The sequence below is a fragment of the Pseudoliparis swirei genome, chromosome 19 (assembly GCF_029220125.1).
Source record: "Pseudoliparis swirei isolate HS2019 ecotype Mariana Trench chromosome 19, NWPU_hadal_v1, whole genome shotgun sequence".
Classification (NCBI taxonomy): domain Eukaryota; kingdom Metazoa; phylum Chordata; class Actinopteri; order Perciformes; family Liparidae; genus Pseudoliparis; species Pseudoliparis swirei.
This window is the reverse complement of record NC_079406.1, coordinates 17421619-17442914: the sequence shown is the minus strand read 5'-3', so window position 1 is coordinate 17442914 and position 21296 is coordinate 17421619. Positions and strand designations below refer to the sequence as shown.

The following is a 21296-nucleotide window of genomic DNA, read 5'->3' as shown; positions in this document are numbered from 1 at the left end:
GGCTCATAGCACCCTTTCCATATATTTCTGTCCCTGAATTGGACAGAGAAATCAACAAAAAAGCTGCCACAGTTTCTCCCGTCGATGCCCCTCAGTCGCAAGGAGGATTTGATGTAAAGGTTTAATGTTAAAAGACCAAACTATGTCTGTAGTGTTGGACGGGAGTCCGCTGAAAGCGATGCAGAGCTCACACACTCACAGCCCCCAGACTGCCCTGAGGTGAGTGGTAACGTCCACGGTTCGTGGAGAGGAAGCGGCTCGCCTGACAGACGGAGTCCATGTACCCTCTGAAGTCAGTTTACTACACGTTAAACTGAAGGAAAGTGGGCTAAGAACAGTGGAGGAGACCTTCAGATCGTCCGACAGTATTCTTGAGAGCCAACTAATATTGAAAGTTACCGAATCAACAAAAGACGTCAAGTCGAACGTTACATTGAGTACTTTTCAGTTAATAGATTGTTCTTTTGCTTTATATTTTATTTTTATTTAAACAACCTGACACGTGACAAGTTGTTGTATCCCCAACTTGTTGTTTTGCTGTTTTATAGGCATTTATCGTAACCAACACCCGACAATTCTTTAAAATACATCAGTTGGAGCAAAGCTAGTATTTTTAAAGCACATGTGTGTGTTTATTCTATGCAAGATTTGAATGTAATATATTTTATACGTATAACATAAGTCATTTAGTGTGTCAGATGTCACAAGTAGCTGGACCATGCCCCAACTAAGAACGAAAGCATATTCAGGTTACAAAGATGTGAAACTGAAAAGCAGAAATGATAAATCAATTATTAAGGAGCAATTTTCTGTTGATCAACTAGCCCAATTGATTATTAGACTATACTTTTAGAACTATATATTGTATGCTACTTTAACCTTCTTTAAGTTTTATTGAGAGCTCCAATGAAAAGCTGAATTGATATTGGATATTATTGTTTGTTGCAACCCTGAAATATATCTTTTTCCATCTGGTTAGTGGTGATGTTAGTAGACCTTCATGTGAAGTCTGAATACACCTTTCCATCTCACACACGCACAAGCACACAACTCTTTTCATTCATTATTCATTCATTCTCCTAATCATTTCCTTCAACCTCCCACTTTGCCCATCATTTCATCATGTTCACTCTTCTTCTCCAGCACCCAGGAACTCTCCCAGGAGATCAAGTCCTTCATCAATGGTGTTGACACCGTTCAGGGCCGGAAGCTCAGTGTCCGGGAACATGCCCGTTGTGCTGTGCGCCTGCTGCGCTCAGTCCCGGCCTGTCGAGGGGCGGTGCTGGAGCATCTGAGGGGCGTGTATGATGAGCATGTCTCTGCCTTCCTGCACAACCTGGAGACGGAGAGCGATGCCAGCGCTGCGGTCAGCGCCAATCTGGAGGACATCATACAGGTGTGATGATGCAAGGATTACAGCTTCTTATAAAATTAGGACTATATCTTGAAAATCACGAAGGGATAAAAATAGTCAGCAGTCTGTAAAAATTAGAACGTTACATTGTTTTCATGGATCCACAAGATTAACTGATCCAGACCCTGCCCAATCTCGCTAGCCTAGATGTTTCTCCGCATTCATAGAAATATGTATATATATATATATATAATGGTTTACCTGGAAAATTATATGAGTTATTTCTGTTTGTCTGTAGGAGGTTCATGGCGTACTGTCCGAATTCATCCGTCTCAACCCCCGAGCCTGGGCCCCTCTGGTGTCCACCTGGGCTGTGGACTTGTTGGGCCAGCTGAGCAGCAAGCACGCGGGCCGCAGGGTGGCCCCCCACTCATCCAGTCTCAATGAGCTGCTCCAGCTCTGGATGTCCTGTGCTGCCACCCGGTCCCTCATGGAGGCCTACTCCCAGTGTTTGGCTGCCATGCTGGCCTGGTGCCCTGATGGGTGTGTGAATGCGCTGTTGGACACCTCAGTTCAGCACTCCCCGCATTTTGATTGGGTAGTGGCTCACATCGGCTCCGCCTTCCCCGGTACTATAATCAGCCGAGTCTTGGCATGTGGACTTAAGGACTTCTGCTGTCATGGCGCTCAGGATCAAGGGCCAATGGTGATGGTCGGGGATAAAGGCAGCAGAGTGCCAAAGATTGGTTCAGTGGTGGGAATCCTTGGACACCTTGCAGTGCACCACTCAGCCAGCATCAGAAAGGAGCTGCTCAGGATGTTTCAGGAAAGCCTGAGTCCGTCAAGTCCTCTATCTCCTACTTCATCCTCAACATCTTGGGAGAGTTCTCCTCAACATCGTCGTGCCGCAGTACCATTTCTGCTTCAGCTGGCTGCAATGTCCCCCAACCTATTTGGTGCAGTGTCGGCAGAGCTTGTCGAGCTGCTGCGCCCTCCTGTTCTGCTCCAGCTGCAGGCCTTGCTGCAGGGCCTTCCCAGAGAGGAACTGGATAACATGCTGGGGCTCGCGGTCCACCTTATTAGCCAGAGCCCATCAGGAGGGTCCCGGGTCCTCCGTTTTCTGGCAGACACAGCAACCCCGGCCTCGGTCATCATCTCTGGGCCTACACCCTCCCCCCATGAAGGTGTCAGAGAAGGCTGTGATCGCCTCCTCCAGATGCTGCTACTGCATCTCCACAAACTGGTCTTCAACCGCTCCGATGGAGCCGAAGTCAACTCCCATTACTCGGCTTCCTCTCAACCCCAGCGTGTTATCCCTTTCCTGGAGGAGCTGCAGTCCCACGTAGGTGAGCTCTGTGCTGAGACACTGCGACTGGAAAGGAAGCGCCACCTCTGGCTCCACCAGTTGCTGTGTCTTCTGTCGGTGTATGGAGGTCCCAGTGTTGCCACTGAGGCGCTCTGCCAGCTACTCACCCAGGCCCACAACCCAGAGGAGCTGGCTCTGGCCTGGCAGCTGCACACTACACTCTCCTCCTGTATGGCAGGACTCATTCCGGCCGCTGTAGTCCGCTGTGTAGCCCAGATCCATACACACACTGTGGGGCCCCGAAAACTGAAGCAGCTGTTGCTTAACCTGGCTACAGTGATCCAGAGTCTGGAGGAGGAGAGAAGAGGAGCTGCAGGTCTTCAGTCTTCCATGGCCATCCAGATGGGCTCAGCGGTCTCAGGACATCTCCATGATTTCGGCCCACTCCTTCTCCACGGTGACTCTTCCGTATCTCATGCCACGGTGCGCCTCCTGTCCTGTAGCCCACTCCCACGCGCCTCCTCCCCAGCACACCTGCTCCTGCTCTCACGCGCTGCCGTCACTCATTTCTTTATGGCGCTGCGGAGAAGAGTAGAAGGAGGGCAAGTGGGGAGAGATGGGGGACAGGCAGGCGAGGCGGTGAACTGTTCAGGCCTCCTCCTGTCCCGTTTGGCAGCGTATTCTTCGCTCACTCTCAAAGCGGTGCTTCAGCAGTTGGTTGAGGGATCCCTCCATAAAGGCAACGCTGGATTGTTTGGAGGGCAGATCACAGACATGTCTGGAGACCCTTTGCTCGCCCCATCGGTGTCTCCTGACATCGGAGCCTCGTTGCTGGATATCAACTGTCGGTTCGGTAACATCGTCAACTTCTCAGGCAGCGTGTGGTCTGTGTTTCATGCCGGGGTGATTGGCAAGGGGCTGAAGGTCCGCACTGACACACAGCTGCTGGACCCATCGGGCGTCATGCAGGTGGGTTGCACAATTTGCACTTTAGTTTTTAGCAAGATTTGGCAAGATTTGGATGACGTATGATAACATTGGAGCTGTCGATGAACAAATTAGGAAAGAGATTTTTCCCGATGAATTAGGTTATGAATGCACATTTCAACAGTTTTCATTGACTTTGAAGTTGAAACTACATGTTTACTTAAACATTTGATAGAAAATGAATTACAAATGTATTGGGTGGAGCTAGAGCAATGTGGGTGGCCCACCCAAGTAAACTGATTAGTAAACACAATGTAAATCTAGAGAAGTGTAACGAATTGTATCCTGCATGTGACTTTTATATCAACTATACCTGTAAATGATAGTGTGATTATGTGTATTTAATGTTTGATGTGCTATTCATTTCTTCTGTAGAACGTCCAGACTCTGCTGACTGTCGTCGTCCAGTGTTGCAGCTCTTCTGGTCTCAACGGCTCCATCAGCAGCTCACGGCTCTCACCGCCATCTGACCCAGACGAGCCGCTGCCTATCAACGCCGAAGCAGCCAAGGTTATTGCAGTTACCTTGGTGGAAAACGTCTGTCCAGATGTGGCCAATGGTGAGCTGTCTTGGCCCCCGGAAGAGCACGCCCGCACCACGGTGGAGAGAGACATCCACATTCGACGTTGCTTTGAGGCCCACCCAGTGCTCTTCCCTCTGCTTCAGGTGGTGGCAGCTGGACGCCCGGCGCTCTGCTACTGCTCAGCTGTGCTCAGAGGCCTCCTGGCCGCTCTGCTGGCCCACTGGGAGGCATCTCGTGAGATGTTGTCCACAGACTACCCGTGGCACCTCCAGGCCTCTTGCCTCCTGGTGTCTTGCATGGGAGAAGGCCAGTTCCTGCCTCCTGTCCTGGCCAACGTCCACGAAGTCTTTCCCCACCTTACCCCCTTCGAGGTGAGGCTACTGCTCCTGACTGTGTGGGAGTATGTCAGAGGCAATGGGCCCATGCCTCAGAAGTTTGTCTTCAGCTCTGAGAAGGGGCTGTTCTGCAGGGATTTCTCTCGGGACGGTGACGTGGCAAGATACGTGGCACCAATTCACAGTGTCCTGCATAAAAACATTGATAGATTGGGACATCTGTGCTGGCGGTTCCAGCTCTAAAGGGTTGTGTGTAGACCGGGCAACAATAAATAAATAGACAGAATGCTGTGTTGCATCGCTTCAAGAGTGTACTGCAAGGTTGCTCTTCACTGTACGTCAGTTCTTTGTGTGTGTGTGTGTGTACGTGTGTATGTGTGTGTGTACCTTTTTTGTACCATATTTTTAGACTTGATATGTTTCTAACTAGTTGTTTATGTGACAATGACAAGGGGACAAGACCAATGGCACACATGTACATTATGTTAATACAGAATTTGCTCCACACAAAACAACCTTAATGTGTGATTTTGGTTGGAAAATACAATTTAACTTGGCTAATTCACTTTTACATTGTTTTGTTTTATTTTCAGATTGCATATGTTCTAAAATTGTGGTGACAAACGTGCCTTCTATCTGTTATATTCCCCAAAACTGATGTTTAAACCACTTTACAAAATAAATAATTTGGTCCTTAATTGTGTCTTGAATTGATCATTACTCTTGACCAACGTTTGTAAAACGGGGCTGTCCTGGTAATTAAAGTGATTACCAGAAAGTTGTATCATGTTTTTTTGCATCCTGTTATTAACAACCTTAACCAGTTGTTACAAAATTGGTAATGACGTATAGTTTGATAAATGAAACAAATAGTAATTTTGTTATTTCTTCTAAAATTGAAGGATGAAATGGGGAAATAAAAAATGTAAAGTAACGTAATTTTGTTATCCTTCATATAAACCTTGAGTGATCACCAGATTGGGAATTACTGATTTTTTTTAACGATTCACAAAATGAGGACTGATGAGGTAGATTGCGTTTGCCTGTACACGTGTTTCCACCACCCATACGTTATCCATTGGTTGGAAATCAACCCAGGATAAATGTGTGCGCTTCAGCGACTGGAGCTGAGAGATGACGTGTCCGTCCCCTGAGGAGTTCATGTCGCTAAACACCGCCCCCTCCTATCTTGAACCCTGAACCCAATTTATATCCTACTTTTATCTCCAACCAGATTTTTAAAAAAAAGATAACCACGATTAAGTGAAATCGTGTAATTGAATTCACATATGTATTTGTTCAAAGAAAACTAAGTAAATATTTCAGTTACTTTTTCATGGTCTTTCACGGACAGTGGGTGGAGTCGAGCGGAAGCATAATCAAGATGGCCGCCTTCGCTGAGAGGTAAGACAAAGCAGGTCCGGCGTTACACCGCGGATTTATCATTCGTTTGATATATTATGTCCCAGAGATTAGTAGCTACACACCTAGTAGACATGTAAGCAAACGTATTTTTTCAACCTGTAACGGCCGACACGGACAATTACAACGTTTCCGTAAAAGTCTCGATCTCCTCCAATTGAATTAAAGCTAACGGATTGACAGTCAGTCCGCTAAGCAAGGTTAGCACGAAATTACGATCCGAATATATTTCTAATTAATGACACCTCCACTGTCAAACGTCAGACGTTAGTCCCTTTGTAAAAGACCGCCGCTTTAGTGTGGTCTAATTAGTAATGTGTGCCTGTTTTCTGGTGTCTTTTCTTTCCAGAAATCTGATCGCAAACTAGCTGAACATATCCCACATAATGACATTAGCCGATACTTTAGCGAGCTAACTCTGTCTTCTGCCATCATTTCAAGCACACCGCACGTTTTGGGGACAAATGTGAGGGCCGAAAATACTTCTTTATATGCAGATTCGGGCTCTAATGCTTAACCTTCTGGAGTCTGGGGTCATTTTCTCGATGATTCCAGAACAATCTCATCCCTCTATATAATGAGGCACAATTGTCCTCGTGATTTCTGTCTCCTGTTTAAAATCTTAATATATGCACGGGTTGGAGCTGCGGCATGACCAGGATACGGGAAATGGGTTCGCTGTCTTGAGTTATTTTCAGATGCTGCATTTCCAGCACAGAGAGATTAAAGTCCGTTTGTGTGTGTCTGTTGAACCGTAACCCCTGTAAACGTACTCACGTCCTGGGTAATTGTGCATTGTTCAACCTAATTATTTGGAGAGGTGATTATCTAAACGTTGGGTTGTTTCTGTAGGATGGCGCCTGTCTTGGTGCTCTGGCTGGTGATGTCCCTCAGTGGGACGTGGGCTGTGGACAAGGGCAACTTCAAGACCTGTGACCAGAGTGCCTTCTGCAAGTGAGTGCAAATGGAAAAAATAAGCACATTTTGTTTTACTCTCCTGAAGCTGGAGTTGCAATAAAAGCACACAGTTACTGATTCATCACCGGTATTGACTCTGTACATTTTTCTCTCCAAAAGGCGTCAGCGAGCGTTGAAGCCCGGTGAGTCTCCCTATCGAGCCCTGCTGGAGACCATGGAGTTGACCGGCACCAGACTCACGCTGCAGCTCATCAATGACAACAATAAGGTAAACGCACATAGAGAAGCAGTTCACATTGAGTGGAATTAATTCTGCCATAAAGATAAGGCACTAACAACATAACATCAAGTCTTGTTTGTACTTTAAATCACAAGAGCCGCGAACTGTTAAAAAATATATAAATATGGCCATATGTGGATCCTGTTATGAAAACACAAGTTACCAGTTTCCCTTTGTAGTATTTATTCCAAATGTCTAATATGGACAACTGAGTGGACTGCCAAAAAACTGTCCCTTGCCTGTACCCTTTTGCCAATTTCTGGTTTCCGCTGTAGTGTTTATGAGACTATTCTTCTGCACCCTCTTTTGCTTCTCCCGATTTCCCCTCCTTATCTGCGGACCCCTCTACCTCGCGCTCTCTTTCTGCATTTGTCTCTCAGGTGCGTCTGCTGCTTGAGCTCTACCGTCTCCAGGGAAACATAACACGGGTGAAGATTAACGAGCTGAAGCCTCTGAAGCCTCGCTATGAGGTCCCAGACGTTCTCATCAGGGAGCCGCCTACTGAGCCGTAAGTCTCCCATGGGTGTTGCTGACTGTAGGGTGGCTAGATTTTTTTATATAAATGAATCGAGCTGAAAAAGCAAAATATCCATTTTAAGTTTGATTAATTTAGCCCCAAATCAGAAATGTGTCTTGTGTGTTCTATAGAGCTCAGAAACTGGCCAAAGCGTTATCCTTCTTCCAGGACTGTAGAAAAAAGAGAATGATCATTTATAACTTTTGTTCAGTCATGTTATGTTTATATATCACAGAAAGCAGAAGTGTAAAACATACAATTATTGATGGCTGTATTCCAATTAGCTGCTTCAGTTTCAGAGTCCTGGTATTGTACATGCTAGCTTACTGAGACACTTGAATAGAACAGAGCCATTGTTAATCATATTAGTACCTGTGCCCATATGCATGTCTGAATTAAGTAACACCTAATGAATATTTAATTTGACTGAAAAAACTATCAGTGTGACATTCTTTCAGTAAGACAAGAGACCAGATGAAAAACAGCCAGCATTTTCAGATAATTGCTCTCTGGCTTTATCCCTCAAAATTTCATTTCAAGTACATTTCCATCCTTGAAATTTAGTTTAGCGTCATTTGCATTGACTAAGACAGCCCTACACAATTTAGATGTGCAATGTAGTAGTTTAATTCTTACATTTGTCAGCCTCATTTGAGTTTTTCTGAACCAACTTATCTTAATTTCACCTCTCTTTCTCGCTCTCTCAGCCTGTCTCTCCTGTCTCAGGACGAGAACGGGGTGGTGCTGTCACTGGGGTCGGAGTCTCAGAGGGTCATCGTCAGCGCCCGGCCCTTCCGGTTGGACATTATGGAAGGGCGAGAAGTGCTGATGTCGCTGAACTCGCGCGGCCTGCTAGCCTTTGAGCACCTGAGGATGCGCAAGGACACGTGAGAAACCACACATGCATTCACATTTACAAATGCTAGCCCTCTTTTTTTTTTTATCCACACCCTCACTCAGTGGACGATTTTTGTTCCCATGAAATGGTTTGTTTTTTAAGTATTGTCTCTGACTCGTTGTTCTGTCCTCTTCTCCCTATCATCCTAGTTTCTCCTATAAAGTAACTAGCACAGTGGCTAGCGTGTGGGATAATATCAAGAGAGTATTCTCTAGGTAAAGACCCTTAAGATTTGTAAGTGTGTATTCTGTTCCTTGTGCTAATGCTGCCAACAGTGACAACAAATCTAGGAACTCCCATCACACCAAATACAGTGTTGATCCTCCAATAAATGTGACTGGGTGTGAGCGAAGGGTGTGTCCGAGTGTGTGCATGTCGGTGTTTAATTCGATTAATAATTAAATAATTATCCTAGCCTCCTGTTATCATCCTCCATGTTTTAAAAAGATCATTAAAACTAATCATTAAATAATTGCCACTTAAGATGTCGATTTTTCATCTCATTTCATGAATCCAAGAAAGAATCAAACGATAATCAAAAAATACGTTCATCTGAATGTTGTAGGGTCTGCTGTACCATCCAGTGATTTAATTGTCTTGTCAGATCCGTGACCACTGAACTGAACCTTCGATGTCGCATCAATCCAGCAGATCTAACTCTAACATTATAACTGCATGACTGACAGTGTGTTGCTTGCTCATCTCGTGGTGAGCGCTAAATGCAAAAGATGAAATATAATAGTGGCAGCAGCTGTGCACCAGTTTAGAAGGCATATAAAAGTAAAACTTTGTTGTCTTCACACACATGTAGTTTGACTCCCAGTAGATAGTTAGTGTCTTATTTTCCAGTACGTCTGCCCAGTTCCCAAACGCAACAGCAACATCTCTCTTTGTGGTTATACATCAGTTTGCATTTTAGTTAATTTTTTTGAAATATTTGGAAAAACTGTTTTTACGGTTTGGTGCTTCTTTTGAGCTCTAAACCATACACTCATTATTGCAGAAATACAGCCTTTGTAGGCGCCTTCATACTTGTGTTTGTGGTGCATTGTGACAGTCGCGCACAGATTTTCTTTTAAGTTGTGGTTGCAATTTTAGATGGAGGCTAAATCAATAAATATGGTTTGAGTGAAACTACAAAACCAAATCATCATATTGAGACCAAACTGGAATAAAAACTCTTTCTGGTTCAGCTGCATACAATGTTTTCTTTTTTCTTTGTCCCTCATAAGTCTGTTAATGTTATAGTGTTAAAATGTGTTTGTAGTCGAGTACTCTACAAACTCCCCACTCACCTTCTTGCGGAGCAACACAAGAGACTTGTTTTTCCGCTCAAATGTGAATATGGTGTATTTTTTTGCACCACTGCCTCTTGCATGTGCGCTGCTGCAGGTCATGCACATCCACAACTGTATGTCAATACAAAATGTCGGTGTAATGCTATGCCCTTAATCGCACCATGGTATACTGGGGATCCTGGGGAGCTTTGTGTCTGGTACAAGCAGTAGCCTCCAGAGATCCAGTCCCATTATGCCTTGCTTGAAAATAGCCACACTGTAGGGAGTTGCTCAGTCCCCTTTGTCATTACAGTGAAGTCAATCCAGTCCTTGTAGATTATTTGCTAGTTGTCAATGTGGAGTCAGGGAGTATTCATCAACCTCCCAGTTTGTATGTATTTTTCTTTTATCATGGTTTAATTAGAACCCTATATATTCTTCCAAGATGGCATTACGATTCCAAAGTGACACATCTTTATCTTTCCTGTAACCCCCCCACCCCTTCCACGATGTGTGCCATGGAGCAGTCAGGTAGACCCAGAGGGCGAGAAGAAAGAGGAGGCTGATCCGGCAAGCCAGGCAGAGGTACGACACACTTCCTCTTTATTTTAAGTGCCACATTTCTGTGCGGTATCTTCTCTTGTAAATGGTGTCATTGTTCTTCCTGTCTGCCTGCCAGAAAGCAAAAGAAGAGGAAGAGGAAGAAAAAGTAGAAGCCGGGATGTGGGAGGAAACGTTTAAATCGCACTCAGACAGCAAACCAAATGGTAATCATTTCAGTTGGTTAATTCAATTGGATGAATTAGTTGATAATACCTGCATTATGGATTAACTCGCCTCAAACTGAAAATGTGATGATCTTGCCTCAAAGGTCCATCTGCTATTAGTTTAGACTTTTCATTGCCGGGTGTTGAGCACGTCTACGGCATCCCAGAACACGCAGACACCCTCAGGCTCAAAACAACAGAGTGAGTGGCAACAACAAGTCATGTGCAAAATTAAGATGGAATTTGAGATTCCTTTGATATTGATTGGTACACGCACACTGATGGGCGTGGTCTTCTCTGCGTTGGATCTAGCTTGAGTGTATTTTTCGGTTTCAGGAATGGAGATCCATATCGTCTCTATAACTTGGATGTGTTCCAGTACGAGCTGTACAACCCTATGGCCCTTTATGGCGCTGTCCCGGTCATGTTGGCCCACAACGCCCAGCGAACCACGGGCATCTTCTGGCTCAATGCTGCTGAGACCTGGGTGGATATCAGCTCCAACACAGCTGGGAAGGTATGTCCTTTTTTTATTTTTCCTTTGTGCCGGGGACTTGAGCCAGCAGTGAATTTCTGCTGCACCGAAGCTCAGTGATTCACTCACTCTTTTGTCTCTTTCCAGACCGTGTTTGGAAAAATGTTGGATTACGTTCAAGGCTCTAGCGAGACTCCACAGACAGATGTGCGTTGGATCTCTGAAAGCGGCATAATTGATGTCTTCATCATGCTTGGGCCAACACCAAAAGATGTCTTCTCTCAGTATGCCTCCCTTACAGGTAGGACGCATGCTTTATTTCCCAAGGTTTCTCAGGTCAGGACTCAAGAGTGCTTCTTGTAGTATAGGTTGGCTGAACAAGTATCACTTTCAATGTATATTCTGAATACTAAAGACATCTGTTTTCTCCATTTGACCTATTAGTTCCTGGGACTTGAGACAGCATTGAATGTTTGCTGCACCAATTTCTTTTCAATTAGTTTTCATTGAATCAACCACTTATGTTTGATACATATTACATAACTTTGATTCTTTAAATAAAGATAAACAACACATTTGTTGATTTACAGTTAGCTGTTTCACTTAAGTCAAGTTTATTATAAAAATTACCGCTACTAAATAGCCTTGACGGTTCAGACATTAATTACAAATGCATTAGCTCAGTTCAAGTTGGATGTTTTACAAGCTGATACCAGTTTGGTTATCTGCTTCGCCAAATAAAAGATCAGCATTGTACTGACTTATCCAGTCTCAGTTCCTGTCATGTCTTCTTACCTTCTTCTGCTCTCGTCCATAAGGCACCCAGTCCTTTCCTCCCGAAGCCGCTGTGGGCTACCACCAGTGCCGCTGGAACTACAACGACCAGGAGGACGTGACTTCAGTGGATGCAGGCTTTGATGAGCATGACATCCCTTATGACTACATCTGGCTTGACATTGAACACACGGATGGCAAGCGTTACTTCACCTGGGATCCACACAAGTTTGCAACACCAAAGGAAATGCTGCAGGGTCTCATGGACAAGAAACGCAAGGTACATAATATAGATAATACAACATCACAGTCCCAGCAGATAATATTTGGATCCACTATTTCGTGGGTTCTCCGGTGTCCATTTTACTTTCAATCTCATGTCACCTGAAATCTCAGTAAAATAACCTGCAGGCACCTTCTTGATAGGACTTGCACATGTACTTTCAAGACTTGCTGCTCCATTTTCTTTCATTTTTTAAATAGATGGTGGCCATTGTGGACCCTCATATCAAAGTAGACAGCAACTACAAGATTCATAATGAAATCCGAAATCGGGCTTTCTATATCAAGAACAAAGATGGTGGAGACTACGAGGGCTGGTGCTGGCCTGGTAAAGAGACTGACAACTTTGCATCATTTACCAGAAAATGTTTAACTGAATTTGTAAATATTCTTCATGAACTAGCTCGTCGATGAGACTCATTGACATTGATAGTGACATGTTGCTCAGTGTGCGGAGATTACGACAATTACTATTTCTCTCGTTCCTTTCTCTGCTTCGGATGATGTCCTTTAGGTAGTGCCGGCTATCCTGACTTCACTCGTGCCGACATGAGGGACTGGTGGGCCAGCATGTTTGCCTACGATCAGTATGAGGTGAGTTTAAAGGACAGTGGCCTCTGTTGCTCAGCTAAAGTCAAACAGGTCACTGATCTGTAGCTACATGTGCAAGTGAGATATTGAAGTTTTAGGATGTTGGCTCTTGCTGTGCGCTAGGTTTTTATGAAAAAATTGCAATAATTTAAAACATGCAACATTTCTAAACGTTCAACCTTTTTTATTGAACCGGTAAATGTCACACAGTCTTTTTCTGCAAAACCCAGTGACATTAAAATAATCTCACCTGGGATCTGCCAACCACAACCTCACTTTTGTTATGTTGGCCACTGACTACAGTTGTAGGTATCTAAAAGGATTTTTCTTTTGTAATTTCTGCGCACCGGTGAATCAACTTTGTTCATGGATTTAAAATGGCACTTTTCCAATAATATAGTTTTTTGGGCTTTAACACTGCCATCCACAATCTGTCCACTGCAGGGTTCCATGGAGAACCTGTATGCATGGAACGACATGAATGAGCCGTCTGTCTTCAACGGGCCAGAGGTGACCATGCACAAGGACGCGGTGCACGGAGCCTGGGAGCACCGAGACATGCACAACTTGTATGGTTTCTATGTGGTGAGGGCACATTATCCGTCATTGGCTTAATGTTAAAGACTGACTGTTTTCATCTTCATGGTTTTCAGTGTTCATGCATGAATGTAATTACTGTAGTTGATTTATCTCGGAACATTACTGCATAACTTAATGTTCAGTTTGTATTTAAGCATGACACATCCCACAAATATACCATAAGAACAGAGAGAAAAATCCAAATCAATGTTTTGGTAAAATATAATGCCCCGAGTGATTAGACTTGGGACTTTAGACAGATAAAGATTTACCTCTGTGCTTTTCCTTGATGCTATGATACCATTATCCAGCAGTGGGATTGAAATCTTTGTGTTTTCAATCATCTTTTCGGCATCATACTGTCGCAGTTCACAAATGACTTTGAAATAGTACCAAACAATATAAATAAAATGTTATGGGCAAAAAATAGCACTAATTATCACGTGTACAACCTGCAGCAAATGGCCACAGCGCAGGGTCTGATCCAGAGGTCAGGAGGAGTTGAGCGACCGTTTGTCCTGACCAGAGCTTTCTTTGCTGGGTCACAGCGCTACGGTAAGCCCTTTACGGATTTTACTGTTCTTCCTTCTAGAAATCTTTCATGGCAGGTTATTTTAGGCACAGAACCGTGACGTGTTTTTGCGTCTGTAGGTGCTGTGTGGACGGGAGATAATGCTGCTGAGTGGGAGCATCTGAAGATCTCGATCCCCATGTGTCTGAGTCTGGGCCTGGTTGGAATCTCTTTCTGCGGTGGTGAGTTTGTCCCTTCAGTCGGCGTTAACTTAGCGTGGCTTGAAAATAACATCACCCAAAAAATATTCAGAGAAATCTTGTGGCTTACTTTTGAAGCAGTTGTTTTTATTTTTTATTTTAGGTATATGTAAAAAGATTTTGCAATACAATTAATACTTGCGTATTTCCTCATGGTTAAATCGTTGTATACATCGGGAGGTACTAGTCTAGAATTCTGACATTTCCTCATTCAAATGTTTCATAACATTTAATTTGTGTCCATTTAATTGTGGCCGTCCTTTGAACTATTTTTTAATGTGTTGTACGGCGACCTTGAGTGCCTTGAAAGGCGCTTTATAAAATAAATGTATTATTATTATTAATTAAATATACCTGTAAAATAAAACTGTCAAATGGAACCTAGCTCAATGCAGAAATGTCTATTAAAGGCGTTATAATTAAATAACCAGAGCCTCCTCTAGCTGCCAGAGTCACATGACGATAGCAGTAATAGCATTGTGATGACGAAAAAAGAAGTGCATTTAATCAGTGTTTTGAAAATTTATTTTACCTTATCTCCCAACAGTGTTTGTAATGTCATGCAAACGTGCACTGATAAACTGCATGAGTTTACCATGGTGACCGTACCGGTTCCCCGGGTAATCTAGCTGCAGTTGCATAAAGCAGGTGTGCTAGCTGTATGTATGTGTGAAGCTCAAATTCATGATTACATCACGTGTGTTATTATGTCAATGCACCTGCATTAAATAAAATGTATTTAGTACGAGAAAGAAACAAATTCCTCTCCGGTTCCAACCATTGGCTCTAAAGATTGAGGTGGCTCTTTTTATTTATGTCACCCTCTGACACTAGTACTGACTCATCTGTCTCACAGCTGACGTTGGTGGTTTCTTCAAGTCTCCGAGCACCGAGCTGCTGGTGCGTTGGTACCAGACTGGAGCGTACCAGCCGTTCTTCAGGGCCCACGCACACCTGGACACCCCCCGCCGAGAGCCCTGGCTGTTTGGTCCGGAAAACACGGCTCTGATCCGTGAAGCGGTACGCCAGCGCTACACCCTGCTGCCCTACTGGTACCAGCAGTTCTACCACGCACACCGCACAGGACAGCCCATCATGAGGTGAGCACAGGGCAGGGAACATTGGTGAGGATTTCATACAGGAAAGAGGAAATGATTGTTCAAATGAATGGAAATTCAAACTATATGTTAACTAATGTGACTTGTTATGCATAATATCCCAATGTACAGGAATACTGAATATTGTTGGTTTGAATTCACTGCAGATTTAAATAATGTGCTTTGATGCAGATGAAAATATTTGAATCTGTTTCAGACCACTGTGGGTGGAGTATCCTCAGGATCCTGCTACGTTCGCTCTGGATGACGAGTTCTTGATCGGTAAGATAACGCAAGACAAAAACACTTTAAAAAAGAAAGTACTTTTACTTTAAGTGTGCCTGAAGAAAGCCCAGGGGCTTAATTTTGTTTAGTCTTACCAGATCTTGAATGATGTGCTCTGCCTAGCTTGATCAAATCCATCATTGGATCTATTTATCTCTTTAGTTTTTCATCTCTGGAGGTGAAAGTTCCTCTGACTATTTCGCGATTTAATTATAGAATCTCTGCTCAGTTGTCCAAATCGGCACATGCATAAAAGTACTCCAGCCGAGGTACAAGAGGACAACTGAGAATGAAAACTTCAAATCAATTGTTACAGCAAGGCAGGCGTGCTTTAAAGCGATTAACATATCAACTGACGCTACTTAACGCTGCAGGGAGAGACCTGTTGGTGCACCCAGTCACTGAGGAAGGAGCGAGGGGAGTCACCGCCTACCTACCTGGCAAAGACGAGGTATGAGGAAGAAACATGGAAGCGTTAACACGCATTACAATGACAGTATCTTTCTGTTGTGTTCAGGCTGAAGCTCAGTGTTGGAATGTAAATTGGTCCTGTCAAGAAAAGGTCTTCTTGTAGGACATGACGGCTGATTCAGGTGTCGTTGGTGATGAAGGAAGGATGTCTTAACTTGTTCCTCAGGTTTGGTTTGATGTCCACACCTTCCAAAAGCACAATGGGGCCCAGAACCTTTACATCCCTGTCACCATAAGATCTGTAAGTTCTGTCTACATTATTTTTATGGTCAGTATTTTCCTCATATCCTCTTCTGTTAATATGGAGCTTTCTGTCTTCGTATCAGATCCCCGTGTTCCAGCGTGGCGGCTCCATTATTCCCAGGAAGAGTCGGGTTCGCAGGTCCTCCTCCTGCATGATGCAAGATCCTTACACTTTATATGTGGCTCTTAACCCCCAGGTAACGCAAACGTTCATCCCCCAAAGACTGCTCCAAGACACAACTCTGTGTCTTATGAAAAGAAAAAGATTTAGAAAGACAGAAAATTAATAAATAGAAACACCTTTCAAGAAACGCATGTTAGTTTTGGCCAAATTCACAATTCAATCAGGACAGCGGCTTCAGTTTGGTATTCTAAAATAAATCAGAAGCCCATCAGTTTAGAAATATTTCTGTTTTTACATGACGTTTTGCTGTTATGTACACCATCAGTAATCCGTCTCGTCATTGTTGGAGGCAATGGTGTTTAAGCCAATATTTCCATTTCAGGGATTGCTCCTACAATGTGAAACAAGGGATCTAGTTGAAAATAAATGTTTATCCGCTGCTATTTTGTCATGTTGCGTTGTCCGACTTGATGTTTTGACTGTTTCTTTGACAGAGAACTGCAACGGGCGAGCTCTACATAGATGATGGCCACACCTTCAACTATGAAAAGAAGGAGTTTATTCACAGAAAGCTCTTCTTTGCCAACAACATGCTCTCTTCTGTGTAAGTAATCAATATTCTCCTGCTTCTTTTTAAAGCCCCATTATGTAGTTTTTCCCTTTTAGCGCCCCCTTCAGTTTTTGAGGTATTTAACGTTTACTTCAGTGTCGTAAATACCCAGTAACGATAGATGCAGCCCGGTAGAAGCAATCCGGCGACTGTTTCTATTTTGGATTTATACCAACGGGTGGGATCACTAATACGAAGACTGCGCAGGAACACTGAACTGGGCCCAGCACCTACCGGACTAGGGTGAAGTAGCGCGGGGATTGAACGCGGCGCCCGCCACGCTTCCGCCTGGTCGGTCAGCTGTTTGCCGGCTTTTGGGGAGGGGGGTGCAGTCATTTACTTTTGTTTTGGGGGACTGCAAAGACTTTGGGGACTGTCGGGATCCGGGGATTATACTTCGTTTTGAGTGGGTTTGATTGTTTGTAGTGTATGTGTTCATTTTGGGGACTTGCAGATGCATTGAATTTGATTTAATATAATAACATTTGGGTTTCCGCATATCGACTGTGTTTTTCTTTTACGACCATTTGAGCAGAGAGAGTTAACACCAGAACTCGCAGATCCGCCCATTCCCTTTTTTTTTAGCGTATTGTACCTTTTCCCCTTGATTGAGTTGCTAAGGGCGAATTGTTACAACATAACCAAAAGAATGACAACATTTAGTTTAGATGAAATACCGATCGCGTTTTCAGCCTATATACGTTGTTTTCTAAATGTTTGAATGTGGAGTACGTGTGATCGAATACAATATTGTTGACAACACCATTAAAGCTACATAAAAAAGCTACCCTTATACTGTAGCTGCGAGCGTGGAGTGGCACTATATGACATTGCGTAATCACTGCCAGAAAGCAGGTCGAAGTACATCCGCCCGGAGCGGGCGGCTCCAGAATCCTACATAGCGGAGTTATTTCCCCACAGACCCCCGATGGCAATGGCGGAGACGCAAATCGCCATATTAAAAGTCATTGTAGCGGCACAATTTTTTTCAAGCTGTTATTTTAAGGTACAATTGTTACATAATGTAACGTTACTTTAAGCAAAAATCAACTCAAATATATATTGCTATAGTTTCAAATTCAAATACAGTTCAGATCTTAAACACAGATATATGGGGTCAGGTTAATCTCATTAATTGCAATTCTTCGATGGTGGATGGCGGAAAATTTAACTTTATGCACGGAGATGAGCCACAGAGATAGGCCCCGCCCCTCTAAGGCGGGACAACATCTGATTGGCTACAGATTGGTCCATGTTGGAAAAAAAACCTTTACAGATTCAGCCACTAGGGGAGTCTCATAAATCCGTGCGAAAGTGTGTAGCGATCCACAAATAAATACATATAAATCCACAAACAAATAGACAAATCCACATAGAAATGCATAAATATATTTATGATTTTTCTTTTACAATTATACAAATCGTAATTTATTTACCAAAGAAGACTAACCACAGCAAGACAACAGGATGGTCATAATGGAAAATAAAGGACAAACACATTGAATACAGAGTTTACACACACTCACAAAACCTGTCAGTCGAACTGAGCCACGTAACGTTGCTGCCATGTCCTGCCAATTTATTTACGTGTACATTGGAATGTATTTGTGAATCCTTCTGCGTGCATTTGTAAATTGAATATATTTGTGAATTATTCTGTGCGCATTGTGAATCTTCGTGTTTTCATTTGTGAGTCTTTGTGTGCATTTGCAATTATTGAGACTGATCTGAGCCATACAGATATAACACTATAAAATATTGACCAATTGTTTTAGCAGGTTCAAGTAATAATTGTTCTGTTGTACAGATATTAAGCCCATGTCTCTGCTTGGTTCACAGGAACCTGGCTCCAGATTCCCAGTTTTCCACCCAATCCTGGTTTGAACGAATTATCATCCTGGGAGCCAGTAAACCCGGCAAGGTTACCCTTAAGACGGCTGGTGAGTGCAATATGCAGCATGTCACCTGCACGTTGATGCTCACGTGTGTACTGACAAAACTCACTTGCTCAAGTTGGAATACAGATTTTTTGTAGTGCCCTTTTTTCTCTCATCCTGTCTCTCTTTGTGTTTTGCAGATGGTCAGGAGAGCCAGCTAGAGTTTGACTTTGATGCCTCCATGTCTGTGTTGACGCTTCGTAAGCCCGGCATGAATGCAGGGTTAGATTGGAATGTGATGCTTCAGTTACCATAGAGACAGGAGTGGAGGTGTAAAAGGAGAAACTGACTGAAGTGGATAGAATATGAGAAGGAGACACAAGCCGCCGATGAAGAAGACTAACCACAGCAAAACAACAGGATGGTCATAATGGAAAATAAAGGACAAACACAGTGAATACACAGTTTACACACACACACTCACAAAACCTGTTAGTCGAACTGAGCCACGTAACGTCGCTGCCATGTCCCTCTTGTGCTCAGTCACACTGTCATACCTAACAACAAAGGAGATTACTAATAGTTAGGTAATTATGTTTGTCACATTTACAAATAGATAACAATTGAGAAAAATGTAATGAATCTTTTAGGTAAAGAAAGAAAACATTCAGGCACACTTTTTTTATTGTCCAATGTGTTGTCCATCTTTACTGCCTCATAAGAAAGATCACTGAATGATTGTTTGTTATTTAAACGAAAGTTCACATTCAAAGCACACGCTCCACCTGCTGGTGATTCCCTTTCTCTGTTTTCGACTTGATACTCTTCAGCCAAGCATTTCAATCAGCGCAGAGCTCGACCTTCTGTACTGGTGCCACATTTCATGTATTTTGGTGGGCGTGCCAACAATCAGTGTGTGGCTCTCCACTTCACTTTGTTAAACTGCAGCACAGAGATTTTCAGCGGTTGGGAATCACCTCAGGGGACTGAACCACTGATGTTTGCGGATCATCTTGTTGACATGCTTTCTTTTATTGAGTTCTTTCCCATCTTTGTTTTCTAGTTTTTTTTTTAATGCACTTGAGGAAGAGTGAGAACTTTAAAAGTTGTTTAGATTTTCATGTGTTGCTAGATGTCGGGATCGTCCAGGATTTCCAGTATGTCATTTGGATTTTAATGAATGGTTCAAATCTAATCTTTTGAATGGGGTGTTTCACAAGCGAATGTTCATTTAAAGCTTTTTGATTTACACAACAAATCAATCCTAAATACACACACAGCACTCATAAATATTCAAATGATTCTGGAGACTGGATTGTTAAATCATTGGACCTTTTAGGGGTTTTGTTATAAATTTGTCTTTTGATTGTTTTATGATCATTAATGTACATGTTGCTGCAATTTTGTTGGTGATGGCTTGAATTGGTGGATATTTAAGCGAAGGAACAAATTCAAAATTGTCAGATGTACTAAAAGATAAGACCAAGTAAAAATAAAGTTGACCAAATGTAAAAAGTAACTTTTTCTTCTTGCCTAAATCATTTCTGGAATTTCAAAGCCAAGTAGTCACATTCACGAAATTAAATTGTACGTATTGGTAAATAGACAAGAAACACATACAAAAAATATTTCATAAAAAAATATAAATTACAATTAAATATATATGTAAAAATATTTTTACAGGGATTTGCCCAAAAAAAATCACATTAAGAATAGAAATAAGTACATTTAACAACAGGTTTTACTGTGACCTAGACTGGATTGTATTCATATTGGTTTGAGTCTATTTCACTTTCTTTCTTTTTTTTGAACCAGTTTTGTTTCAAAGAGATTTTGGACACTGGCTATGCGGAGATTTAAGGTGTGTCAACAAAAAAAGTTCCAATGGGATTATTTTACCCTTTGGGCATAGAATGATAAAACAAGACATACCACACACTAATCGTAGCTTTGATGAAATCAAATAAAGTTCATTTAAAGTAAATATAATGTAAATAAGGTATTCATCAAGAACAAAGTGGGTTTTTTCACATTTTCCTTTTAGCTTGCAAATAGGAGGCAAACGGTTATACACAATTACAAATAGACAATGTACAATTGTTCAATTATTTGTATGACAAATCATAATTTAACCCTTTCTTATGAACATAATTGTCAATGGTACATACATATATTTAGATCCTGAACAGCATTACAAATGTAACATGTTATTTGTAGAAATCTAAATAATAATAATAATAATAACTTTATTTATATAGCACCTTTAAAAACAATGTTTACAAAGTGCTCCACAAAGAGTCAAAGCCAAACAATTGGAACAGCAAGAAACCAATATTACATTTACAAGTATATTAAAAATTAAAAATTAAATAGATCACTCAAAAGCTGCTCTATAAAAATGGGTTTTAAGAAGTGATTTAAAAGAAGTTACTGATTCTGCGAGCCTTATCCCCTCCGGTAGGTCATTCCAAAATGTTGGTTTTAGTAATACAATTTTATTTATTTATATATATATATATATATATATATATGT

At 42.5% G+C, this 21296-nt stretch overlaps 2 protein-coding genes across 5 annotated transcripts; both read left to right on the top strand.

Annotated features, from left to right (window-relative positions):
- Nucleotides 1-8: 8 nt before the first annotated feature.
- ints5 (integrator complex subunit 5) lies at nt 9-5203 on the top strand. Of its 2 annotated transcripts, XM_056439044.1 has the most exons (5): nt 9-219; nt 1144-1396; nt 1653-3629; nt 4023-4206; nt 4314-4500. In XM_056439044.1, the coding sequence occupies exons 1-5, from the start codon at nt 125-127 to the stop codon at nt 4406-4408; spliced, it is 2604 nt and encodes an 867-aa protein (XP_056295019.1). In that variant the 5' UTR covers nt 9-124; the 3' UTR covers nt 4409-4500. The 2 variants fall into 2 exon arrangements, with proteins under 2 accessions (XP_056295019.1, XP_056295018.1); XM_056439043.1 differs by having other exon boundaries at nt 4023-5203.
- Nucleotides 5204-5847: 644 nt separating this feature from the next.
- ganabb (glucosidase II alpha subunit b) lies at nt 5848-20282 on the top strand. 3 transcript variants are annotated; one of them, XM_056439045.1, is made up of 25 exons: nt 5848-5909; nt 6780-6881; nt 7005-7113; nt 7506-7633; nt 8350-8529; nt 8690-8755; nt 10345-10402; nt 10497-10584; nt 10689-10785; nt 10921-11101; nt 11207-11360; nt 11878-12113; nt 12317-12443; nt 12630-12709; nt 13151-13291; nt 13744-13840; nt 13937-14038; nt 14913-15156; nt 15371-15435; nt 15813-15889; nt 16076-16150; nt 16236-16349; nt 16771-16880; nt 18726-18826; nt 18964-20282. In XM_056439045.1, the coding sequence occupies exons 1-25, from the start codon at nt 5890-5892 to the stop codon at nt 19077-19079; spliced, it is 2868 nt and encodes a 955-aa protein (XP_056295020.1). In that variant the 5' UTR covers nt 5848-5889; the 3' UTR covers nt 19080-20282. The 3 variants fall into 3 exon arrangements, with proteins under 3 accessions (XP_056295020.1, XP_056295022.1, XP_056295021.1); XM_056439046.1 differs by lacking the exon at nt 5848-5909 and adding an exon at nt 5929-6003; XM_056439047.1 differs by lacking the exon at nt 8690-8755 and having other exon boundaries at nt 5875-5909.
- Nucleotides 20283-21296: the final 1014 nt, after the last annotated feature.